This window comes from Natrix helvetica (assembly GCF_964273705.1).
Source record: "Natrix helvetica genome assembly, chromosome: 1".
Classification (NCBI taxonomy): Eukaryota; Metazoa; Chordata; class Lepidosauria; order Squamata; family Natricidae; genus Natrix; species Natrix helvetica.
Window position 1 is genome coordinate 32,605,375 of NC_138548.1, and position 27,668 is coordinate 32,633,042.

The 27,668-nt window shown below is 38.9% G+C and overlaps 1 protein-coding gene across 2 annotated transcripts in view; it reads left to right on the top strand.

The window, feature by feature from the left end:
- The window catches only part of MNAT1 (MNAT1 component of CDK activating kinase), a 137,426-nt gene that overhangs the window by 59,149 nt on the left and 50,609 nt on the right, over positions 1 to 27,668 (top strand). For both annotated transcript variants that reach the window (XM_081934671.1, XM_081934670.1), the window contains exons 2-6: positions 14,625 to 14,777; positions 15,852 to 15,925; positions 20,172 to 20,275; positions 21,872 to 22,012; positions 27,485 to 27,610. In XM_081934671.1, the coding sequence (XP_081790797.1) occupies positions 14,625 to 14,777; positions 15,852 to 15,925; positions 20,172 to 20,275; positions 21,872 to 22,012; positions 27,485 to 27,610 (598 nt within the window). The remainder of the gene's footprint in view (positions 1 to 14,624; positions 14,778 to 15,851; positions 15,926 to 20,171; positions 20,276 to 21,871; positions 22,013 to 27,484; positions 27,611 to 27,668) is intronic.

Below are 27,668 nucleotides of genomic sequence, written 5' to 3' on the forward strand. Positions count from 1 at the left end.
AATAGCACTAACAATGTAACTTCCTTTCCTCCTCTCTCCTTGAAAGAAAAAAAATCTAATAACTTTTTCACATGAAAAGACTTAGCTTTGTTTACTTCTGGTGTCATTCTAAGCAGTAGGTTTTTGATATCAGGATCTGGTTGGTAGATCACAGAATTCTAGTAAAATTATAGAAGAGTATGTAAGCCTGAAATCTACATAGTATCTGCCCAATCTACTTGTTCTTTCTGATTTCTTTGATTAAACAATGTTATCTATTTGGACCCTGGAAGTGCACTTTCTCTATAGCGGTGCCTGTCCTCTGGGATGGGGTTTTCCTTGAGATCCAGCTTGGTTCTTGTTTAGAAAAGAGCCATGAAGCTTTTAACCCAGGCCTTTGGCAAGGGAGAATGAGATCCTTCACTGCATTCAATCTGATCTGTTGTGCTTGCTATCTTTTCTCTTTATCTTTAGCTGATTTCATTATTGATTTCATTCTTTGATTGTTGCGAACTGCCCAGAGTATCAGGTACATACAAGTTTAATAAATAATGATAATAACCTGGCAATCCCTTGCGATTAGAATATTTAAAAAACCTCAAAGTCTTAAATTTGGTTGCTCAAGAGCAGGCTGTTTGAAGTAATACAATCAAAGCCAGAATTTTTTTTAAAAAATCATCAAATGCAGATTGTGCAAAGCAGCAGAAGAAACAATAGATCATATACTCAGCTTGAGCAAGAAGATTGCATAAACTGATTATAAACACTGACATAATACAGTCACCAAAGTGATTCCCTGGAACATCTGTAAAAAATATCATTTACCAGTAATAAAAATGGGTAGGAACTTAAAGATGAAAAAATACTTGATAATAAGCAGGTTAAAATGTTGTCAGATTTTCAAGCACAAACTGTTAAGTCTTGGCACATCACACATCACTACGCTTAAAAAGAAGAAAGTATGGGTAATTGATGTGGCAATAACAGCAGATAGTAGAATAGAAAGCTAAGAATTAGAGAAGATTACAAAGCATCTTGGGTGTCACCCAGAGTCTCCTTGGGCAGCATAAAAAATTATTAAATAAATATATAAACAAACAAACAAACATATGGAAATTAAAATATTTTAATGTGAAAGATTATGGCATAAACCAGATATGATAATCCCATTGGTTATTGGCACTATGGGTGCAACATTGAACAAGATATTGATGGCACTTGGAAAATATGTGTAGTGACAACTTTTCCATTTTTTTAATTGTAAAAGGCCATGCTGCTTGGATCTGCATTTATGCTACGTGAATACATTGCAACATCATAGGTTCTTGGAAAGAACTCAATGAATATGAAAGCCAACTCCAAGGAACTGGCAGCTGTGATTTCACATTGTTGTGTATACATATTACTACTACTACTACTACTACTACTACTACTACTACTACTACTGTAGTGTTACTATTTTGGATGTGTTAGTGCTGTGATGGCGAACCTATGGCATGCGTGCCAGAGGTGGCACGCGGAGCCCTCTCAGCATGTGCCTGGCGGCCAGCTGCTCTTCCGGATTCCGTTGCATGCATGCACACTGGACAGCTGCTCTCTTCTGGGTTGTGGTGCTCCGGCGCACGTATGTGCGCACTCCAGTTTTCACACTCGGTGCCGAAAAGGTTAACCATTACTGTCTTAGTGTAATAATAGAGTAGAAGCATAGAATCAAGGGACCTTGCAACTTCCTAGTCCAACTTCCTGCCCAATGCAGAGGACCTTATACACATCTCAGACAAATGGTTGTCCAATCTCAGCGATGGAGCATCCACAACGCTAGGAGGCTGTTGATTAATTATTCTTACTATCAGTACATTTCTTCTTCGTTTGAGGTTGGATTTCTCTTTAATGAGCTTCTACCCATTGCTTTTTGTCCTGTCCTCAGGTGCCCTTCAAGTACCAAAGATAGGTATCATGTCACCCCTAAACCTTCTCTTTGCTAGGCTATACATATCTAGTTCCCTTAACCACTCATCATATGGATTTGGCCTCCAGAACCCTTATCATTTTTGTTGCTCTTCTCTGCATTCTTTCTAGGGTCTCAGCATCTTTTTTGAATCATCGTGACCAGAATTGGACACAGTATTCCAAGTGTGGCTTCACTAGTGCAGTATAAAGCAGTACTGTCACTTCTCATGATCTTGATAGTAATCATTAAAATATGTCCTGCATTGTAGAAAACATTTGTGGTGTCCTGTTAGGTGTTTTGAGCAGTGTGATCTCATATGTCTTGATTCTTGTATTTCAAAGTTTTGTTTAGTTCCCCATCTCTCGTAATACTTAAGTCTCCAGCTCTTCTGGCATCTTTGTTACTCTTATCTGATCATGTTCCAATGAGGAGAAACAGGAACAAGCATTTTGCCTCTGCTCTTCTGTGTTGCATCCTTTTATTTCCTCTCCTGACACTACATGATGACTGGTTGAAGCATCTGTATGCATTTGAATACTAACATTTGTTCGTCAAAAGATCTCAACTATGGAAGATAAAAATGAAATGAGATGGTAGGGAATTTATTAGTTGCCTCTTCTTTTTCTGTATTGTAGCATAGTTGTAAAATGAAAGTCTGACGTCATTTGCAAAGCATTTTTGTTGTTTTCATCTGGGGAATTTAGTGGTTAGCTAGACGCAGATGCATATACTTCTGTTATATCATTTATCAGGGTCTGATTCCAAATGGAATGTCTCTGTGTATGGAATAATATATGGAAATATAATTATGTGTCTTTAATTGACCCGAATAACTCTCTCCTGCAATAACAACTGATTGTTGATGTAGATGAAGAATGTTTTTTTTAAATAAATAATTGTATCAAAATGCCTTTTCCCCTTGAATTTTTCAGTTTTAGTTACAGTTGTACAGGTAGTTGAGGCAGTAAGATTATTCTTCTTGGTGTTCTCATAAGAGTCCTATGAGTGGGTTAGCATGAGGGATAACAGTAATTACTGCACAGAATACCTTGATGCCATGGTTGTGTTTTGAACCTCATGACCAAAATCTAACATTTGGTACTACTGACCTTCATTCTTATTTTCTCTGGTATATATACATAACTAGTCAGTTAACTAAGGTATGTAGGAAACACACCACAATAGTAGTGGGGGATTTTAACTACCCTGACATCAACTGGGAAACAAACTCTGCACCAAGTGGAAGATCCAACAGGTTCCTAACAAACCTAGCAGACAACTTTGTTTCCCAAAAAGTAGAGAAGGGAACAAGGGGATCAGCCATATTGGACTTAATTCTCACTAACAGAGAGGAAATGATAGAAGGTGTTGAAGCCACAGGAACCCTGGGGGCGAGTGACCATGCAATATTGGAATTCAACATTATGCAAACACAAGTAGTAGAACAAAGGGAAACCAGAGTCTTGGACTTTAAGAGAGATAATTTCAATAAACTTAGAGAGAGCTTGGGAAAAATTCCATGGATGAGAATCCTCAAGGGGAAAGCAACTCAAGAAGCTTGGGAAATTTTGAAAACTGAGATTACAAAAGCCCAGTCTAGCACAATACCAATGAAGAAGAAAAATAACAGCTCCCAAAAAGAAACCAGCATGGCTGCATAAAGAACTCTGTGACAAATTGAAAGACAAAAAAGATAAGTACAAAAAGTGGAAAGGGGGGAACATAACTAAGGCAGAGTTCAAATCACCAGGACCGGATGGATTATACCCAGGGTTCTGAAGGAACTGGCAGACGAGATCTCAGAACCACTGAACTATATCTTTCAGAGATCCTGGAGCACCGTGGAACTAGCAGAGGACTGGAAAAGAGCTGATGTGGTTCCCATCTTCAAAAAAAAAAAAAAAAAAAACCAGATCCAGGAAACTACAGATCTATCAGCCTGACCTCAATACCAGGAAAGGTTCCAGAAAAGAAAATCAAGCAACGAATTAGCGAACACCTAGAATCAAACAAAGTAATAGCCAAAAGCCAACATGGCTTTGTCAAAAACAGATCATGCCAAGACGACGTCCGGCAGCCGAAGGCGACGGTCGCGTGCGTCCGCCTTCTAGCTGTTTTGGTGGGCTCCCCTGAAGTCTAGGGGGAGCCCAGGGTGCCTTGGAGGGGCGCCCTGCCGTAAGGGCGGCTTGCTGGGACCTCCTGGAATGGTGGTGGCCGCGGGGGTGTGTGTCTCCAGGTTTGCCCCAGGAGCCGGAAAGCGTAGGGAGCGCGCGGAATGCCACTGCGCGCTTCGTCGAATGCAGCCTGGAAGGAAATGATCAATTTGAATGAAACAGCTGAAGTGCGGTGAGGTGAGGGGTCTCCCCGGGTCTTTTACTGTCTTTACTCTATTGACTGTTCTGCAGGTTTTTTTTTGAGACTCTGTTTCAACCTTTGGAGGAGTTAAGATTGGAGGGGAGGGAAATTTCCACCCCCCTTGGAAAAGCGGCACTTGGAAAATCTCTCCCTTTTATGGGAGACAGAGAAAGTTTAAAATCTACTTTCACTTCCCTTAAACAATGGGGAAAAAATTCTTTTTTGACCACAACTGCGAGAGAAAGGATGGTTGAACTGATTCTTCTCTAAACTATGCATGGGAACTTTGATTTTGTTGTTTCCTGACCACCTGTACTGGCTGAGCCAATATGGCCAACTTCCTCCTTCTTCCTTGTCTTTATGAATGAGACTCCTTCCTTGGAAAACTTTATGGCTTTGAACTAATTTCAATTTCCACCCCAGAGACCTCCAGGAGCCTCTTCAAATACATTTTCCCCCTGGATTTGGAATATTTTGACCCACCTATCTGCTCTAGTTTTGTATTAGACAATTTATTCTCCTTTGGACTTGCTTGCCTGGTGATCCCTACCAGCTGTGCTTTCCCACAGACACCATTTCTTTGTATAGAACAATAACTATCTCTGAGCTTCATGATGGGTCCAAAGAAGTTACCGCCTGGTAACTCCTCATCGGTCCCGACATCTTCTACGTCCAGCCCTATTGCTCACCAGTGACAACTGGGATCTTTTTTACAACCTAAAGCCCCTGAAGAAAGTGCAAAGGATTTGTCTATTCATCAGATGCTTCAATCCATCTTAAAGGGACAGGACGAAATGAAAAAACAACTGCAGGACTTAAATGAACTGCTCAGAGAGACGAAACAACAAACCATACGGAATAAACAGAGGATAGGTGTACTGGAGGACAGTGCGGTTGGGATGAGAGATGAGGTGAAGACAATCCAAAGGGGGAATGTAGAATTTGAAAATCACATCATCAAAATGGAATTTGAAAGGATGTCTTTTTTCCTTAGGTTCCAAAACTTGCCAGAAGTTGAGAATGAAGATCTTAAGGAGATTATGACCACAATACTAGCAAAATATATTAATAGAGATAAACAACAGCTTTGGTGGGATATTGACCTGATCTATAGGATTAATTCAGCCTATGCAAGAACACACAATGTTCCAAGGGAAGTTCATGTTAAATTTCTTAGAAAACCCACAAGAGATGAGGTTCTAGGAGCTCAAAGGGGAGGACCATTAAAATATAAGGATAAAGAAATAACCATTCTTAAACAGATCCCAAAGAAAGTAAGAGATAAGAGAAGGAAATATTCCTTCTTAGCAAAAAAATTATACAATAATGGGGTCTGGTTTAGGTGGCTGTTACCAGAAGGCATGTTGATTTTCTGGGAGGGCAGTAGAATTAGAATCAACACAGTTGTGGAAGCAGAGGCTTTCACTAAAAAACACAGTGCTCTCTTAGGTGAAATGGGGGATGTTACACAAGAAACAAAGGAGGGAGGGGCTGAGGCTCTGCCAATGGATGGGGGTGAGGATGCGACAACTAGAAGACTCAGATCACAGAAGTGATTTGAAACATTATTGCAATTGTTGTTACAATGTACCTTTATGGAAGTGATATAAAACAAAATAATTGAAACATACTGATGATTTTGTGTTAAACTTAAAACTGCTAATACCTATGTAAATGTTGATATTTTTCTATTTTTGTTTGTAAAAGTTGTGAGACCTGGGGGGGCTTCTCCCCCCTGCACGATGTAGCTGTCAAAATGTTCTATAACCTTTTAACCCCTTTTCCCTGTAAAACTTTTAAAATCAATAAATTTTGGACAAAAAAACAACAACAACAGATCATGCCAGGCTAATCTTATTGCATTCTTTGACAAAGTGACAAAATTAGTGGACCAGAGGAATGCCGTCGATATAGTTTACTTGGACTTCAGTAAGGCATTTAATAAGGTAGACCATAACCTACTACTAGATAAAGTAGAAGAATGTGGGTTGGACAGCATCACCACCAGATGGATTCGTAACTGGCTGACCAACCACACTCAACGGGTAGTCCTCAATGGAACTGCATCTAAATGGAGGGAGGTATGCAGTGGAGTACCCCAAGGCTCTGTTTTGGGCCCAGTATTCTTCAACATCTTCATCAATGATTTGGATGAGGGAATAAATGGGGAACTCATCAAATTTGCAGATGACACCAAGCTTGCAGGAATAGCCAACACTTTTATTCTTTTCTGGAATACTGCGACTGTATCGAAAGATACAAGGCAGTACCTGCAATGATTATTTCTGGTTGTGTAACATGTGAAAAATAAGAAAGAAGCATTACATTGCAAAATGCACAAATTAGCTCTCCCTCTAGTCCAGTGATGGCAAACCTCTTTGGCTCATGTGCCAAAAGCAGGGGGAGCGTAGGGAGGTCATGCGTGGGAATACCACACCCATAATGCAGTGCGCACAACCCCAGCGCACATGCGTGCATGACCAGCGCTCCCCCCCATTTTTGGCGTGCTTTTTTCTCCCTCCCCAGGCTCTAGAGGCTTTATTGGAGCCTGGCAAGGGTGAAAACAGCCTCCCCCCATCCCTCAGGAGGCCCTCCGGAGCCGTCAGGAGCTTTCCTGAAGCATTTGGAGCGCAAAAAATGGCCCCACGAGCAAACCAGAAGTACGTTCCTGACCTTACGGTTTGCCTGTAGGGCCGTTTTTTTGTGCTCTGGAGGGTGAAAAATGGCCTCAAAAGAAGGCCGAAGTCTGCTGGCCAGCACGCGCATGCACGCTGGCCAGCTGACATGGCAACGCCTCACGTGTGCCACCTTTTGCACGCGTGCCATAGGTTCGCCATCACAGCTCTAGTCAGACAGACTAGAACTACAAATTAGTCCAATGGGATTTTTTAGGGAGGCTATTGCTTAGAAAATTGAAATATTTACAAACCTTTCTAGACAAGACCGGTTTCAATTGGTCCCATGTTCCCAGTAGATTTCCATGTTCCCATTTTAAAACACCGTGTTTTGCCAACAATGCAGGTATGACTATTTGTTCTGGTCTGCAGTTGCCTGCAGTCTGGATGAAAGAAGTTGCAGTGTACTTCCAACAGGACTCATTTCAGCCAGACAGTAGGGGAAAAAAGAAATATATTTTTCTCTTGCATAAATTCCATGTTCACAGGCTTGTACTTTCTCCAGTCCTTTCCTCACCTCATGTCCATATTTTCAGTCCTCTGGTGACTTGACCATACTGCCTCAATTCCTACATCTGACCATTTCTTGTTTCCTTATTAAAACACATGCTTTCTCCTGTGTGTTGAGGAGAATCCAAGGAATGGGCTAACTCTGTCTTTCTGCTCTGAGACTGAGTCTTGTCAATCTTCTGTAGTCATGCCTCTCTTGCCTGTCTATCCCAGTTTTGACTCAGTCTTGGTTCAGAGAGGTGTTTGGAAGATAGCTGATCAGTGACTCAGAAATTAGAACACAAAGGGGGGTGGGGCCAAAGTCGCGATGATACGATGTGCAATTTCAATGCTCTGAGATCGCAATCAACACTTTTGCCACTGGGGGGGGGCAAACGGATCTAAACTGTAGAGACAGTGAACAGGAAGAATACGTCTTGCTGAACTCGGGGATATCGCAAAATCCCCGAAAGAAGCAAACTTAATTTCTTCAAGCAGGTGACAAAAAATCCAGCCAAGGCTGATGAAGTCGGGGCCGCCCCAAAACGGAAGGAATGGAAAGTGAAAGTGTTTCCAGCTGGTGAGGAACCTTCATCGTTTTAAAAGAGAGACTGCCTATAAAAATTGATTTAAATTGAAGAATAGAAGATTTAAGCGGCGAGATTAATCTTGCAACAGTTCTGGACAGTGGCTATCCCATTTTCTTATATGCTATCTTCATGGATGAAACCTTTACAAGCTTTTTAAAATGGACGGATTAAGTCTTCTGTTTCTATCCTTTTTTCTGTGATTTATAAACAAAAGTTTTCCTTTTTCATCGCTGTGAGTATTATTATTATTTAATTCATTTAAAGACTGGACATCTTTTTCTAATTTGAAATACAAAACAGATATAAAAAGAAATATCTTAAAAGTGCTACATGCCAGGAAGTTTTGTTGCTTGGAGCTTTGTGTATTCAAGCGGAACTTTTCCCTTTCTTCGCGGTTTGTTTTGACGGCTCATTATACAGCGATAGGGGTAAGCAAAATGTCCCTTTGAAGCGTGTTTTCAACCAGAGAAGAGGGGAAAAAACGGCTTTTGTGCATCCATTTTTTAACTTAAAAAAACCTTCCAAGCGAGAGCTCTTTGTTTAAGATGGCGGAGGGTCAGGAAAATGGAGAGGTTGTCAGCCTGGAGACAATATTTTCAGATTTATTAAAATTAACAAATATATATGAGAAGATTGAACAAAAACTGGAACTTTTGGAATAGTTAACAGAAAGACGTGATCGAAAATTTGAAGATGTTCACCAAATGCAAAATGAGGAGATTAAAACTCAAAGAATTGAAGTGGAAAATGAATATAAAGCGATTAAACTTGCTGACATTTATGGTAATTGGTTTGTTTTTGAAAATGCAAAGAATGGAATACTGAAAGAGGAAATAAATAGAGAGGAAACCTATTTCATAGGGCAAGACATAGAAGAAGAGGAAAAAAGTAAAGAATTTATGGACTATGAAACTTTATTAACGAAAAGATGGATAACACTGCTGACAACTAAAGATAAGTGGAATAAAGAAGCAGAAAGAGGGCATCAGGATTATATGAGAGATCTTACAAGCAAGGAGTTGCTAGGACCAGTCCATACAAAGCTCATTAGAAAGAAGCTTAGAAGATTGATAGCACAAATGGCAGAGGACATAAGATTGTTTTGTTATTGGAAAGATACAGGTTGATAGATGGAAGAGTATAATTTAAAACTACTAGCTAAACCTAGTGAAACTCTTGTGATAATAGGTATAGTTGAATAAAAAATTGATAATGACAATACTGTATACAATGTGTAGTGTTATGATAAGCAATAATTGGATATGAATATTGAATGATAGCTGATATTATATATAAAGGTTAATAATAATAATAACAATAAATAAAAAAATAAATAAAAAAAGAGAACTAAATTAGACACAGTTAAGTTTTGATTATTAGGGGGAAAATGTTGTGACATAGAATATAGTCAAATGAAGAAAGGATAATAATAATAATCTATATATATGTATGGGTATAATATAAGGAAATTGGATGTAAATTGTAAACAGCGATCTGGAAAAGAGGATTAGAAAACTCTGTTATTAAATATTATGGATGTTTAGCTAGAATAGGATATAAGGATTTAATGTTAATGGAGGATTTTATAAATAAGTAAATGAAATGCCAGTATGTGGTTATGTATTACATTTTGCTATATTTCATGATGAAGGACGTTTAAACAATTGTAGTCAAATAAAAGTGGAGGTATGATGATGGTAATATGTATAAACATTGAGTTAAGATACTAGAATTAATATGAATTATACTTCTTGGCGGTGTAAGAGATGCACAAAGATTGTTTGTAACCAACTGATACACTTTCTACAGGATGTAAAGAAGGAGGATTTTTATGTTTGTTTTGAAAATTAAAAATAAATAAAAAAGTTTCTGGCAAAAAAACCAAGAAATTAGAACACAAAGACTAGACTTCATTCCTTGGATTCTTGCTCATCTTCACAGTAAGGTCTTTTGGCATTGCATAAGTCTTCGCAAGACAGCGAATGGCTCAGCTGGCTCCCCGGTCCATCCGGCACAGCTGCCTTGATCTGGCTCACACGGACAGAGCCAAGGTCCATTACTTCTACCCGCAAAACAGCGGAGGGGACTGGAGTCACTGCCTGGTTAACTCCAGGTGCATACTCCACAGTGGTGTAGTGGGAAAAGCTGCGGCAGGAGAGGTTTTGGGTTTGCTATGTCCTAACTCACTTCCAGTTAGGACAGAAGCTAAACTATGTGGCGCTCCATTTGTTCAAATGTATATGTTATCATTTGCTACTTCCTTGCTACTTTGATTTCTTTTATATCCCCCTCCAAAATGTCATTTATAACTTCTTTCTGGCTGGGATTTATTTTATTATTTATTAATTAAATTTGTTTGCTGCCCATCTCACTGCAAGGTGACTCTGGGCGGCTTACAACATCAAAATAATACCATAAATATGTATACCAATTCATAAAACCACAATAAAATCACAATGAAAATATAGATTACAACTAAGACTAAAAGATGGGGAGGAGAGAAGCAAAATGTATTTCTATTGATGATGTTTTGGCCTTGCAAGGACCACATAAATTGTTGCTACACATAAATAACAGTCAGGTATGAGTAACCATGGTTCAATGTCAAATATGTTTTTTTTTATTGCAACTCATTGTGTCATGTTCTGAAACCTTCAATGAAAGTAGAAGAATTTGTTTTATCAGTCAAAAAGAAAATTACTTATTCTAATAGTGTCTTTAGTAGAAGATTCGTTGTTGTTAGTCGCGAAGTCCTTTCTGACCCATTGCGACCCCAAGGACAACATTCCTCCAGGCCTTCCTGTCCTCTACCATCCTCTGGAGCCCATTTCAGCTCACACCTATTGCTTCAGTGACTTCATCCAGCCACCTCATTCTCTGTCATCCCCTTCTTCTTTTGTCCTCAATCTTTCCCAACATTAGGCTGTACTCCAGTGAGTCCTTCCTTCTCATTAGGTGGCCAAAGTATTTGAGTTTCATCTTCAGGATTGGAAGATTAGCAGAAGATATCAGAAGACAATGGCAAACCAGTTCTATATTGTTCCCCAAAAAGTAATGCTAATGTATCTATGAGGTTACCAGGTGTGGAGAAAAAAACCACCTGGTAACTTTATGGTATCTTTACCTAATGCATATTCAAAAAAACCCTCTCAATATAGAAGAAGCACTGCTAGACCTTACCAAAGTAAAATCTTATTCTTAATCCTGTTTCTTAGAGGCCAGTAATATGCAGCCTTCTGCTATTGTTGATCTCAGAGCTGGTACTCATATAGTTAACTCTCATGAGAGAGGTATCCCATAGTCTCACAGAGATGTATCACATTGTCTTTTCTGCTGCTATAGTCATCTTGTGGTGCTAAATTTACATAAACTAGTTCTGCAAAGCACTTATTATCTCTTTTTAAAAAGTTGGATGTACTATATATTCAATTAATTTTACTGAAGAACTCCAGATTGTTTATTTTTCTTGCATAGCCTTTAATTGCAATAACTGGATTCAAATCTTTCCTTTAAAGAGAAGAGCATATCTTAGCTTAAATGGGAAAGAGATGTTAACATTTATTTCGACCCTATTTTTGTTTAGATTTTATATACCCCTTTGGGGGAAAGTAGGGTTTTGCTCAATGTACATTTCTATTTTTTAAAAAAAAACATTATTTTGTTGATGTGTTATTCTGATATATCTGGCTGCATTTACATTCACATATTGGTCTATTTTTAAATGAATATTTTAAAATGTTATTGATCTTTGATTATACATAACAAAGATGATGCTCTGAATGTTAAAGTTGCTTTAATTTGCCATATACACATTGACCATTTGGATGTTATGCATGTTTAGAACAAGCATTTGTCCTAACTTTGCTTCTTTTTCCTCCTAAAAATTATCTTTATGAGAAATGGTGAGCATGCACTTATGCTCATTCTAAACTTGGCAAGATGATTTTATGAGCCGTGGTGCTGCAGTGATTAGAGGCTACTTCTGCTGACTGCCGGCTACCTGCAATTTGGCAGTTCAAAGCTCAGCAGGCTCAAGGTTGACTCAGCCTTCCATCCTTCCCAGGTGGGTAAAATGAGGACCCAGATTGTTGGCGGCAATAGGCTGATTCTGTAAATCGCTCAGAGTGGGCTGTAAAGCACTGTGAAGCGGTATATAAGTCTAAGTGCTATTGCTATTTTATGCTGCCTTGCTCAACCTGCCGTTCTAACCCAAGCATGCAGCATTTGGAGGACACCGGGCTGGGAAAGCTGGCCTGAAGTCTAGAGCCTATGAATTGTTGAACTTTCCACATTTTAGCTTTTCAATCCTGGTTGTTTATTAGAATCCTGTATCACACTATCCTCCCCTCCCTTCTGATTACCAATATTGTTGTGGCCCACCAGCGGCCAGCAAAGCTGGCAGCAGATTCGGACAGTGAGGAGGTTGGGGAGAAACATGGGCCAGTCCTGGAGTCTGCGGAAGGCTCTGATGAGGGCTCTGTCTCGGAGGCAGTGAGGGGGCCAGAGCCGTATGCCAGTATCTAGCTGCCTTCAGAGTCAGACATCAGTGAGGCAGATGAACAGCTGGAGCCTGTTCCCAGTGTGCGCATGCGCAGAGTGGCCAGACGAAGGGAACAGCTAAAGAACGGGAGTCGACTTGGGAGTAAGGCCACAGGTGGGTGATGAATGGCCCCTCCCAGAGGAAATAAAAGAGCGAAAGGGGAATGGAGTTTGCAAGAGACAATTAGTTTGCTTAATTGGTTCATGGCTCTCCGAGACTCCTTGCCAAGTTTTGCAGATATCGGCTGTCAGCTCTCCAAGCCAGATAAGGTCTGTGACTGTGAATCCTCCCTTGAAAGACTTTGCTGGATGTGAATGAGCAGAATTCACAGTAAATTAATAAAAGGGTTTTTATCGAGACAAGGAGTTTGCTTCATGCTCTTGGGAAGCCTAGGTCAGAACAGATATATATAGCCTTTTGTATAAGTATACAAATTGGTTTCTGTAAGTTGTTGAAGTTCTGTATGTTGATATTCATGGATCAAGTTATTTTTCTTCCCATTTCCCTAGGCTAAAATAGTAGATGATGATTTAGTCGGTACTGATTTGAGTATTTGAAATTGCATATTTCAAGAGTTTTGCTTCCTCCTGAAATCTAGTCTAACTAGCTTTCTTGTGACCTTCTGAAACTAGCTGTTGCTGTGCAAGTCTTCATTTTATAGACCAGAGGTGAGGAGTGTTCCCTGTCTTTGACTGGCTTTTACACACACACACAAAATGTGCCATTTCACATTCAGAAGACAGAGCAACCTCTCCTTTGGGGAGTGGAGCTTGTGCGGTATTCCCTTTCACTGTCACTTCAAGTTTCACTTGACTGAAATGCTTCCCCCAGGTAAAACTGTGCTCTTCATCGCCTCAATTATGAGGGAGATATTAATGATCTTCAAGATTTGCAAAGTAAAATAAATCTTAGGGTTTAGGTGATAATACTATAATACTCAGAATGATCCCAGAATATTGACTATTAGGGAAACGGAAATTTAAAAAAAACTGGTTTGGAAGAAAGGAGTAACAGATTAACTAAAACAGGGAGCCAAGAGCAGTTTACATTGTGAAGTTTGATACAGGTTCCATTTCTTTCCCAATGTCAGGAATAGATAAATCTATGGGCTTCTGGCAGCCCCTACTATTTTACTGTGTTTGTCTTCCAAAGAGACTGACCTTGTGCTGCTGATCTATGAAGACACATTTTTGATTAAAAAAGAAGAAACAAGGAACATATTAAATCTCTAGTAGAGGTGAATGCACCTATTTTAATACAACATTACGACTCAAATTCTTCTTAAGGGAAACCTGAAAACTTCCATTTGTGTCAGTAGGAACAATCAATTTTCTTATGGCAAAATACACGTTTTTATTCCCATTGTACTCGAGTACACATTTTGTTGTTTTTATTTAGTTTAGATCAGGGTTGTCAAACTCACGTCATCGTGTGACGTATTGGGACTTGCTTCCCCTTTACTAAACCGGGCGTGAGCGTGGCCAGCCCATGATGCATCTGGCCCACGGGCCGGGAGTTTGACAGCCCTGGCTTAGATCAAGAATGTACCACACAGTTTTTGGAGAAATACAAAATCTCGAATGAGAATACTCCTGGAAGTAAGAATTGGGTTGACTTACTTAACAGTGGGAAGTAAATGAAATTTTTAACCATCTTTGCTTACAATACCGTAGAATTAAGGATCTTCTACAATTCTCTTTCTTTGGGTCACTATCTCTGCCTGGAGATTGTAAAAAACGCTTTCTGAGCATTTTTCCCTTTTCTGGTTCTTGAGAAGGGGAGAGAGAGTCTTTCATCAGCCATATTGATTTCATCTTTTTGTGATGAATGCTTAAGCCACTGCTTATACCAAGTAATTGGATTATTGTTTCTCTGGAATCTTTCACATCTGGAAAATGTGTTATTCTTTTCTTTCAGGCATAGATTTATGTCCCCCTTCCCCTTTGAAAATAAATAGAAAACATGAATATGAAGCTACCTGCTGGACCACCTGTCTATTTTATTGCCTATTTATTTTTTAACATTAAGTGGTTTTTCTCTTTCAGTTGTGAAAGCTGTGTGGAGCTGCTGTTTGTTCGGGGATCTGGGAATTGCCAAGAGTGTGATACCCCTTTGCGGAAGAGCAACTTCAGAGTACAACTCTTTGAGGATCCAGCTGTTGACAAGGAGGTGGAAATCCGTAAGAAGGTGCTGAAAATGTAAGCATCAGAAAGTCTCAATTAAGAGAACCCACCTCTTTTTTTTTGTTTGTGCCAACTTCCAAATTCATTTTAGCCATATTTGTGAAAAGGCTTTGTTTAAAAAATTTGCAAAATATTCTTATCTTGAATCTCAATATATTTGCCCAGGAAGGTATTTTTTCTGGTTTCTCATATTACAAAGAAAGAAAGACACTTGATTTGTGCATAAATATCGTTCCATATGTAAATATTTCAGGCAGGAAATGTCAATTCTTGAAGTTTCAGGCAGGAGTAAGAGCAGAGAAAGCTCTTCTCCTGGACTCCGCCAGCTGGAATATCCTGCCTGAAGCCTCCTTTGTGGACTTAGGTGCCTATGCCAGTCCCTTTGGGATGAGACAGTCCCACCACAGGAGCCATGGGGGTGCACTGGTTAGAATATAGTATTGCAGGCTAATTCTGCCAGTTGCCAGCAGTTCGATTCTCACTGGTGTAAGGTTGACTCAGCCTTCCATCCTTCCGAGATTAGTAAAATGAGGACCTAGATTGTTGGGGGCAATATGCTGACTCTGTAAACCACTTAGAGAGGGCTACAAAGCAGTATGAAGCGGTATATAAGTCTAAGTGCTATTGCTATTGTTATTACGTGGAATTAATCAAAAACAACCAGGTTTCTGAGCATAAAATCTAGCAAGAATAGTATTGTTTTACTTTCCCCTCCCTTTATTGCTCTTTAGCTATGAAAGTTACCATAACCATTTAAAACTATGAGATATTATCCGGTCTCAGGGTTATATGATCTTGTTCAAGGCATATCGCCTTTAAACGAAATGACATTAATTGAGATTATAGTTTTCTTAGCTCTTTAGATCCTCTACCCATTTGTCATTGCTGTATTCTGTTGACTTTGGGGAAGCATTTTTATTAGCTGCTGACTCACTCAAGGTTCAGAAAAGATCAGTTTAGATAACATCTGAGTGCTTGGCTTCTCAGAAAGGCTGAAGAAAGAATGTCAGAAGTTTATATTTTTGAATGCCCAGATGTAATCCTATTGTGTGTCTCTGTGGTTTTTTTTTTGTATGTCTCTTTGCAAAGATACAATAAAAGGGAGGATGACTTCCCCAGTTTAGCAGAATACAATGATTTCCTGGAAGAAGTAGAAGAAATTGGTAAGTTCTAATGTGTGCATATTAGATGCCCTGCATGCTTTTATTTCCTGCCAGTCTCATTGAACGTTAAAGCTGAGCCTCTCTTCACTGATCTTTATTGGAGCATTTGATGATTGGCTAATTACTTTCTCTTTGCATTTTTAATCAAGAGCTCTTCAATTCGAGGGATGTATCTGGGTAATAAATGTTTCTAGTAGTCAGAATAGGGATGGGTCGTGGTATGGTGGGAAACACGTACCGCAAATGTGGTTATAAAAATGCTTTGTAGGTTATTGCTGGGACTGCAAAAGAAAAACTCCCTGGAAGAAAAGGGGAAAGGAATACCGTTCAGTTCTTAATCTTGGCTTCCATTTGCCTTTATTCACCATGACAGTAGCCATATGTACCCCTTCTCATCCTCTTGCTTCTTCAAGTACAGTATCCCGGAGGGCTTGACACATTTGACCTCGCGTACCATTTTGGCGATGCGTTTATGGGGTGAATGCAAAAGGACAGAAGTTAAAGAGCAAGATGAAATCTCTCTCTCTCTTTTTTTTCTTCTCCTTCTTTGTTGGATTTCAAGCCTACAGATGCCGTGGTTTGGAGCCTGTCCCATTTTGATGGCAGTTGTAAGAGCATTCTCATTGGGGAATGTTGACCTAATGGATTGGCTGGGAAATAGGATCTTTCTTGCATTGAAGACCAAGGCGTGTTAATAGGGGAGAGGCATATGTGCTCTTTGAGGTCTTGTTAATATTTAATGCCTTCCCTCTATTTATGGCTATACTCCAGTGAGCTTTTAGTCTGCATATTCCAATCAAATCCCCCTCTCCTTACCCTTCACAGCAGTTATCTGACTATAGGTGGCGAGATATGCATGACCTTTGGGGCCATGTGTCCCCAAACCTTTCCTGCTAAGAAATTCCCTGGATCTATTAGCTCTTGCTTTGCGGTCTGGGCGTTAAAGTTTGCTGTTGGCTTTGTGTGGTAATTTTACTTGTTTATTTTTTTTCTTTCTGTTTCTGCCCCTGCTCTTAACTATATCATAAAAAGAAGTCAAAGGGGGACGATAGTAAACAAATTAGTGTGAGTACAAATTATCTGACAAGGTTGGTGACTTGCAGTGCCACTATTATTTATTTTACTTTCAATAGTCCTGTTTCTTGTTGTATTCAAAAAAATAATCAAGCTGTCATAGGTTCCTGTGCTCAATCGCTCAAGCCCTGGTCATTTGTTGCTTGGGCTACTGCAGTGCACGGGGCTACTCTTGAAGTACACTCTATCTAGATGTTGCAGTGGGCACAGGATGCAGCCATGAGAACAGTTCTTGAAGCACTGATATAGGCTTCCCGAGAGCTTGAAGCACACTGCTGTTCCATGAGCTGGTTGCCAGTTTGCTTCCAGGTCCAATTCAAGGTGTTGTTTATCATCTTTAAGGCCCTTCATAGCATGGATCCAGGTTACCAGGATAGATGGGTTAGCTGTATTGGCAGTAGGGGCATGCAGCAGACTCCATTGGTCAAGGAATTCCAGCTGGCGGAGTCCAGGGGAAGAGCCTTTTCAGATGTGGCTCCTCCCCTTTGGAACATTATGTCCTTCATGGTGAAATCTGCACCCACTCTTTTGACCTTCCAAAAGGGCCTGAAGACCTGGTCCTGCCAACTGGCCTGGGACCCCAATGGTGATGCATCATTATGAAGGTAGTTAATGGAGTGAATAAGACCCCACCTCCTCCCCCTCCCACGCCCCTCCTATGCATCATATTGTGTTCCTTCCCTTCTCCCTAGTGGTGGAGGCAGCATCCAGACTGGGTTAACCTTCATCCAATCATATTGAGGACTGGGTCTTGTAATGTGTTTAAGCTCCGCCCCGTTGCTAGGTAGATCCAGCTTTTGACTCAGTAAAGCTAATTTTAAACTGATGTTATTTATTATTTTAATTTTTAATATTTCCATTTGTTCTTAATGATTGTAAGCTTCCCAGCGTCACCTCCAGGCTAAATGGGTGGTATATACATTGAAACAAGCAAACAAACAAGCAAGCAAGCAAGCATTTACTGGTCATTATTGGACAAGAGAGCTGACACAGGTGAAGCAAAGCTGATATCAGATATGATCAGGCAGGAAGGCAAGCTAACCCACCAATTAATTAGCAAGAAGCAAGTACAAATGTCATTTTGATCAAAAGTTAAGCCCTTCCAATTCTGAAGAGCCAATTCAGACCGGCAAACCTTATACAGTGAGTTGAAGTACAATGATCGTTATTATTTTTTTGTCATCCAGTCTTGGTGGGTGATAAGTGGTAATTCTTTCGGGCCATTTCTGGAACCAGTGATGCCAAACAGCTTGAACAAAAGACCAGCAGCTCCCTCTTCTGGTGAGGTAGCACACTGAGTGAGGTAGATATGTCTGAGCACCCAGCTCTGTGGTTGGAGATTTGTGCCGCAGCTGGATTGATTCCCCACCCCCACCCCCACCCCACCCCCAGCACTAGAAATTTGTCTAGTTATTGTGCTGGTTGGTTTTGAATGCATGCATACACACCTATCTCATGCTCACAGCCTTACAAGTTAAATTGGAATTTTCTTCTTTTGATTTTTGAGGGTTTTTTCCCCCCAGATATGAAAATGGTATTAAAAACAATGAGCTTTGTGCTGTCTTAACATCTTAAAGGCAGGCCAACATATAAAAGAATGAGAGAGAGATGAACAAAAGTACACTTGTCTGTCTCCTTTTTCCTTTCTCCTTCAGATTGGGAAGGCCCAAGATAGGTTTATTTGGAAATGTATGTTGTGCTCACATCAGAAAGACTTTTCTAAGTTGTCTGCATAACAAGTTATCTGTACTAACGTTAACCTGAGAAATTTGCTTCCTGAGATAGAGTAACAAATGGGCCTTCATGGTCATTATATTCTCTCCCAGGTTGGCAAATGGGCATTCTGGGAATTGCAGTCCTAGCCTAACTGGAGGTGCTAAGTTGTGAGTAGGTGCCACATGAGTGTTCAAAGCTAGTTATGTTAATTGCTTCTGAGGACATTCCATAGATGCTGTTCCCTGATAAAAAGTTAATTGATAGTATTCGTTCATTCACTCACTCTTGCATTCTATTTTGTGCCTTATTTTTCCATTTCTAGGTAACTCATCAACAAGACACAATATTGCACACCAGTTATAGGAAGTTATCATATTAGTAGTATTTTTATTTGCTTATGTCACTGTGTCTGAGAACAGCACAAGTTCTTCTCTTTTTTCCCCCCTTCCACAAAAATCTTATTTTTGTGAAAGAGATTATTTAAGGCCTGTGAATTATCATGATGGAGGATGGACTAGAACCACATGGGAGAAGGTGGTTATTATGATGAAAGTTGATACAACCCATTATAGAATCTAGGGGACAATTGCTTTTCTATATTTTTCACATGTTCGATTATTTTGTTTATGAAATAATGAAATAGAGTAAACTTTATTCATTCCATACCATTCTTCTTTTGATTTCTTTTGATTTTTTGATAGAACTCACCTGATGTTCTGGCATACTTATGCAAAATCCAAAATGAAACAAACTGAACTTTTCAGTGAACTTTAACAATTTTCTGCCTTTTTTATTCTAAACTTCAACTATCAGAAGTAGCTGCCTTATTCTGACCGCAGGGTCAGTTCTAGACACGTCTGTACCCAAACTATTTTCTGCATCCTTTCTGGATTCCCAATATTCTTATGAGAATTGAGCAGTGACTAGAACTTTATCAAGAATTCCAAGTATGGTTGAGCCAAAAATTATAATGTGGCATTATATAAGAAACATAATGGGCAAAGATTACAATCAGATCTAGACTTTGACATCAGTATTGTTGAAAAATTCATTGCATTTCCAGAGTCTTGCTTTTTTTCCTGTACAGTTAAATGTTAGAGAATGCTTGAATTTTGTATTTTTCACACTTAGTATAATCCCGTGATTATCTTTTCAGCAGTGGCCACATTAAGTATGCTGTTGCTTGATGGAATTATGGAACAACTGAGGACAAAACAAAATTTAAATAAAAGTGTGTGAATGTAGAAGGTGATAATTTCATCACCAATTTTTATAAGAAGCTTATTCCAAAATTTCTAATAGTAACTATTATTTTAAAGATAGGAATATTTTATGAAATATTATTTTTGGAACAAAGGCAATGCTTTTAATGTTTACTGATATATAGCTGTCCTCCCCTCCCCTTCCTTTCCCTTCCCTTCCCTTCTCCATTGTTTTTTAATCAATGTTGATCCAGTATTCAACCTCACCAACAATGTGGATGTAGAAAGCATAAGAAAGAAAATGGAAATATACCAGAAAGAAAACAAAGAAGTTATTCATAAAAATAAGATCAAATTGGTAAGTTGTGTAGGGCTTGCTTGTGTCATTTCTCCCTCTGAATTAATTCAAACAACGTAATTCATAGCAAAATATTTAAATGCATCTGTTCCATCCGCTAATCGATTTTTTGAGTTCCTTTATCTGGTGACTTTAGGATATAGGACAGTGATGGCGAACCTTTTTTGGCTCGCGTGCCACAAGTGGGGGGAGCGCAGGGGGGTTGAGTGCGGGCGTGCCGCACCCATAATACAACGCACGACCCCCCCAGTGCGCATGCGCGCACAATGCACGACCCCCCCATTTTTACATGCTTTTTTCGCCCTCCCCAGGCTCCGGGGGCTTTATAGGAGCCTGGGGAGGGCGAAAAGAGCCTCCCCCGACCCCCCGGAGGCTTCAGGGACCGTCCCTGAAGCCTTTGGACCGCTTAAAACCACCCTCCAAGCAAACCGGAAGTGACTTCTGGGTTGCTCGGAGGGTCGTTTTAAGCGCTCCGAAGGCATCAGGGAAGCCTCGGATGGTCCTTGAAGCCTTCGGAACGCTTAAAACCACCCTTCGAGCAAACCAAAAGTGACTTCCGGGTTGCTCGGAGGGTCGTTTTAAGCGCTCCGAAGGCATCAGGGACGCCTCGGATGGTCCCTGAAGCCTTCGGAACGCTTAAAACGACACTCCGAGCAACCCGGAAGTCACTTTTGGTTTGCTCGAAGGGTGGTTTTAAGCGTTCCGAAGGCTTCAGGGACCGTCCGAGGCTTCCCTGATGCCTTTGGAGCGCTTAAAACCGCCCTCCGAGCAACCCAGAAGTCACTTCCGGTTTGCTCGGAGGGTGGTTTTAAGTGTTCCGAAGGCTTCCCTGAAGCCTCCGGGGGGGCGGGGAGGCTCTTTTCGCCCTCCCCAGGCTCCTATAAAGCCTCTGGAGCCTGGGGAAGGCGAAAAATAGCTTTTAAAAAGGTGAACTCAGCTGGCCAGCGCGCATATGCGCGTTTGCCAGCTGACAGGGCAGCGCCTCGCGTGCCCTGACAAATGGCTCCGCGTGCCACAAGTGGCACGCGTGCCATAGGTTCGCCATCACTGATATAGGATATAGATGCCCGCATTGTCATTTCAACAAACCACCAGGGAAAATGGAGTAGATTGAGGTGTTCATGACATATAAGGAAAAACATAAGTATATTTGGTTTCTCTTCCCAGCTTTGTTTAGAATTCTTGAAACATGGATGTAATCTAATCCTTAATTGAACAAATAAGGGAGGTGCAGATTATCTGGACATATTTCTATTGTTAGTTTTGAATGTTTGACAATGAGATTTAGCCTATTTCTTAAGGAAATAGGACCTTGGTACTTTTATTTCGTTAGTCTGAAAAGCTCATGAAACAACTTATTGAAATGAAGGTTTATACCCTAGCTTTTATTCTTTAAATGCTATTTTGTTATGGGAAAGGATGATATCAGCTCCCCGTCTGTGTCAAAATACAAAAAACTTTATAATGTCCTTGATGTCCACAGTTGACTTTTCCTAAGTGTAGATACTAGCTGCTTTTTCAGGTTTTCTGTTGCCCAAGTCCTGTACCTTCAACATGTTTCAGCTCAGAAGTATTAATTATTATGGTTCTGCTTAGTCTCGAGAACAAGAGGAGCTGGAAGAGGCACTGGAGGTTGAACGGCAGGAGAATGAACAGAGGCGGCTTCTTATACAAAAGGAGGAACAAATGCAACAGATGTTAAAGAGGAAGAATAAACAGGAACTTCTGGATAAGTTGGTAAGTAATGAAAGAGACAGGTTTAATAAGCAACTACTTATTACTGACTTCTGAAACGGACTGATTATGTTTCTCTTTTGTATGGTTTATTCCTTTTTTCCTGCCACCAAAGAATAATACTAAAGGATTAACTCAGAGTTTCCTTTATTATTTTACTTTTTGAAATCATTGCAGCTCTTTGCTTATGAAATTCAAGAAACACCTGTGATATTTTATTTCTTAGACAATCCTATGGAATAGATTAACAGATTAACAAAACCTGAGATTTCAGGACTATATAGGGATTTGAATAGGAGTATTTTTACTCTATACTGGTTGAATGAGCTAGAGTAGAATATTGGATTTCTTCTGAGAACTGCCTTTTCTCTTTTTCTGTCTCTTCATAATTAGTTGTCAATTTGTGTGTGTGTGTGTGTGTGTGAGAGAGAGAGAGAGAGAGAGAATGAATGAATGAATGCATGAATTATGGATATATTTTAAACCTAAATTGAAAGGTGGGAGAATAAGGCAGGAGCCAACTACATCTACAAAAACTATGAAGAAAGCCTAAACTATCACCCTTATCTCAAAATTGGCAGAGTTGGTAGGTAACCTGGCAGCAGAGAGCATCCTTGGAAAGACTGCTCACCAGCCAGTTAGCATGGAAAAATACACTGAGGGAAGCCAAGTAGTTTGCTGATTGTTTCATTTGTTAGCTATTGCAGAGAGGAGGACGAGGACAAGAAGTTGGAGTTGTTTGGCTTCAAGTTGATGGACATGTATCTAGAGCTGAATTCTTAAAAATAGCACTTTCAAAGCTATAAGTGCAAATGTTTCTCTTTAACTTAAGCAAGCCTGTTGGAAGTAAGGAAGGGGAAATTGTGTGCTGGACCTAGCCTTTATCCTGTAGTATATTTTTTTAAAGCTGTGGATGAATTTTGTTTACAATTTTAAAGAACTAAACGGAGAATATATTTCTTCTAAACGTCATTTCCCATCCCTCTTCAGTCCTTCTTTATATTAAATATTTCCAAATCAGCTTCAACTTGAAAGAATGTGAAAAAAGCAAACAAAACATAGGCTATGCGGCCTGGGGCGGGGGGGCATGTGTGACATGCAGGCCACACTTACCCCAGCTCCACAAAGGCAAAAAAGTCACAAAAGTAACAATATGTCGCGTGATATGATCAAACTTGACACCCGTGATCTAAACCATATTTTAACAACTTGTCACTGAGGATATTAAGTGGAACCTTGCCTAAAGTTTGCTGAAATTTAGGTAGCTTATATCCACAGCATTCCTCTTGTCAACTAAGGTATTTACTTTGTTAAAGGAGACAATAAGTTTTATTTAATATGACTTCTTATTATTATTATTTTTACAAAATCTTGCTGACTCTTAGAAATCATAGCATTATCTTCATGATGGTTTCAAATGACCCATTTTATTACTGGCTCTAACACCAGGTACTGGTATTAGGTTTAGTGGGATTCTCTATTTCCCCCTTTCTTGAAAAGGAGGGTCTGCATTCTTTTCTTGTTCTTTGTCACCTCCCCAATTCCATAGTTCTCCTCAAAGTTAAACAATAAAGGACCTGGCAATGTTTAGCCACCTTTCAGTATTCTAGGGTCCGAGGACTTGATTCCTATTTTATTTATCATATTTTACATTTCTTTTAATGTATTTTCATTTCCGTATAAACATACTCATTGTCACAATAATTCATGTCTATTTCATATTAATTCCTCATAACAAATGATATATCACCGACTTTGTTTCTACCAGTGATTATGCACTTTAAAATGTCTTCAATCATTTCCCTATCTTTGCACATGTGCAAATGTAGCTGCCATATTGCTATTGTTAACAGATTTGATTAAGCATTTTTTTGGGGGTGAAACCAGTCAATGACTTTGTTTTAGTGAAATGACTAAGTCATTTATTAACAATATATCACAAATATCTCAGGTGGAATGTAGCAAAGTCATAATAAAAAAAGAATAAAAACACAACATCTACTTATTAAATCTTTAGTAAGTAGTCTTTTGGAGATTCTCAGTCATCCAGGTCATGGTTGTCCCAAAGGTGCTTTTTCAAGAGGCAACTGGACTTTCTAGTTTTTCTTTGAAGACGTTTCGCTTCTCATCCAAGAAGCTTCTTCAGCTCTGACTGGATTTATTCCATTCCCCAGCATCCAGTCAGAACTGAAGAAGCTTCTTGGATGAGAAGCAAAATGTCTTCAAAGAAAAACCAGGAAGTCCAGTTGCCTCTTGAAAAAAGCACCTTTGGAATAGTTTTTGGAGGATCTTCAATGATGGGGAAGGGGAAGATCTGTTTGGTCAAAGTTCAGCCAGTACATAATATATTCTTGGACTTCCTCCAGCGTTTTGGCTAGTTTTTTGAAGGAACCAACTTTTAGGGTAGGAAGTTCTACAATCCCGTTGAGAGATGGTGACTAGCTCCACACTCCGCCTGTTCCACACATCCAGCCTGCTTTATAACTAAGAGAGGATTTTACTTTACTTCATTGTAGTCTTACACTGTAATTAGTATAGCATAGTCTCTTACACTGTTGGCCCTCCTAAAGGAAGGTTCTTCCTAAGTGGAAGAATACTGAACAAGATAATGTCTTTTGCTCTCATGTGGCAAGGGAATAACGTATAGAGGAAGCATTCCTTAATGTAGATGTACCTTACATATAATCAAACTATGAAGGTCAATTCAAAATAGCTTTATCACTAACAGTTTACTTTTTATAATGACTTAAGAGAGGAAAAGGGAGCGAAAGCTTATAGTGAGTCACCGAAATGTTTCCAACTCAGATTTAAATGCTCTTTTAATTTAGATGAGCTGAACATTGTTTTCTTATAAAGCAATTGGTTTTACTGGAAATCCATTTTGCCAAATGCCTTGCAGAAAAGAGCAGTTATAAATAATCTTTAGAATGTGACCAAAATAGGTAATTGAAAGACATCTGGGTACACATCGTTACTAAACATATCTAAATATATTGTTAATGACTGAAAGGTAAAGTGAAGGGCAGGAGAAAAAAAAAGGTTCTTGTTTGTGTTATTTTTCTTCCCCTAAGGAAATTATTCTCAATCTTTTTTTTGTTTAAGGCTCACTTCAGGAGTTAATTATTGTGAAGAATAGTATTTTGAAGAATACTCCTGATTCTAAAATATGCTTAAATATTCTAAAATGGTTGTATTAGTATTAAGGATTTTCAATATTCTCCTCAAGACTCTTATTCAATAATAGTAATTATAATTTTTTCCTGTTCATTCTTTTCCCGTTCTCAGAAATTGCCTAGACAGTCCCTGCAGTTTTCTGGACAAAGTTTTTCAGAAATGGTTTGCCATTGACTCCTTCTTAAGGCTAAGAGAAATTGACTGATCAAGGTCATCCAGCTGGCTTTGTGCCCAAGGAGGGACTACAGTTTATGTTCTCTTGCTTTCTAATCTGGATGCCTTAACCACGATGCCAAACTGCCTCCTAATGTATAGATATACATATTTTGGAGCTTTTTTTGCTGTTAAAGTAGAACCTACCCATTACATGAAAAACAACTAGGCACAAAAACATATTTTATCCCATAACTGATCTATTTGCTGTCTATTATGTGATAAGGAGATCATTTATGCATTTCAAAAGTTATAATAAGCCAACAATTCCATTATATGAATAGGAAATTATGTCTCTTCTGTCATCTCTCAGGAATTACAGCAAGTAGATCAACCAATCCTTTCACATTATAAAATGTGTGATATGCACTGCATAGTTTGTGAAACAAATTTGACTACCAAATGGAAACTATTTTGAAAAAGTGCTTCATTTTTATTCTAAATATTTTATGGTAAGTGGATTCAGGTTCCAATTCTGTTTCAGTAAGGTGGAATCCATATTCAATTGCTCCAATTTCTTAAGGAAAAGAGAATCTGAAACTGTACAAGTAGAATTAAAGTGGAAACATGGAATGTTAGAAGCCTGAACATTGGAAAGCTCAAAATAGTGAAAGGAATTTGACTGCCCATTGCCCTCTTAAGCAACACTTAACTGAAATGTATGGAATTGGATACTAGCACTCAGAAAACAAACATTTTATATTCAGGAACAAAAAATAAAGAAGGAACTATGGTCCTTTCATAGTTAGAAAGGATATAGCAACAGCAATCCTACAGTGCATTAATACTCTCTGGATTTTGTAGGCACCCCTTTAATATACAATTTATATTCCATTCACTGATGCAGAATAAGAGGTTGACAAGTTTTATGGTCAAGTTTAATCTGAAATTGATGCAATATGCAAGCATGATGTGCTACTTGTGGTTGGAAATATTGGAGCAGAATTGGGGAGATTTTTTTTTTGTAAGAACAAAGTAATAGTGCTGTATGATTTAAGAAACAGAAATAAAGCATGAGAATGGCTTAGTAGTTTCTGCCAATCCAGTGATTTTTTTTCATTGCTAACACAGTCTTCAGATAACCAAAACGCCACCTATATAAATAGACATCACCAGGCGGAGTACACAGAAATCAAATTGACTATATTATTTACACAAGGAGGTGAAAGAGCTCAGTTGTAACAGCAAAGATGTGCCCAGAGGCTGACTGCAGAACAGACCATAAGCTATTCATAGGCAAGTTCTAAGTTAAGCTAAAGTGGAAGAAGAAAATCAACTACCTTCCATGATATGATTTTGAGCTTATGTCCAACATTCTCAAGGAAAACTTCAGGAAACACTTTGAAGTATTGAAATTAATTCATAGGAAACCAGAGGAAAAGCTGAATGAAATTTTATTTGCTTTTTGCTAGCCTGGGTGATATTATTTTTATGTCCTAAATTTTAAGTAAGTTTTTGAGCAACTCTTATTATCCATTTGAATAAATGGGCACACTGTTTTGTATTAAAGAGATTGCCTTGCTTTTTATGCAGATAAATTATTAAAGGAGAAAATAACACTGTAATAAAGAACAAATCTCATTATGTGAGAAGGCTGAGAATAACTTTCAAACAGCCTCAGATAAAATCCAGTGAAGAACCAATCTAAAACTGGCTGTAAGTTTTGGATCCCGCTTAGATGACTTTCCGTGCTGCTGCTTTTTAGAATTGTTAATTCTAATTATTATGACTTTGAAAGTGATATTAACTACATGATTATGTAATTATTAGAATAATGCTCATATTTTAATACATTTATCTTTCTGGTTATTATATTTTATTATGTTTTAGTTAATGCAGAATCTATAAAAATGTATCTTTCTAAGGTTTTTTTTTTTACATTTATGAGTGTAATGTAGCTTTCTTCTATTAGTAAAAATGGCCATTTTCTGGTAAACTGGGAGTATTGAACGCTGTTCTTCTGGAAATGGCCAGAGAAAGCCATTTTCGAAAAAGATGCAATTTGTTATTCTAGGAATGCATGACAGTAATGGTGGATGGTTTATGGCTTTTAAATATTTTATTCTATGTTTTTAATTTTGATTGTAGGAAAGTTCTCATCTGCCAGCATCTTTGCTATTAGCCCAGCATAAAGATCGGTCTACACAACTAGAAATGCAACTGGAGATTCCCAAACCTATCAAACCAGTGGCATTTTCAACGGGCATTAAAATGGTAAGATATAAACAACTTTCTGTGTGTGTAAGAGAGAATTATTTTTTTCCTTTTCACA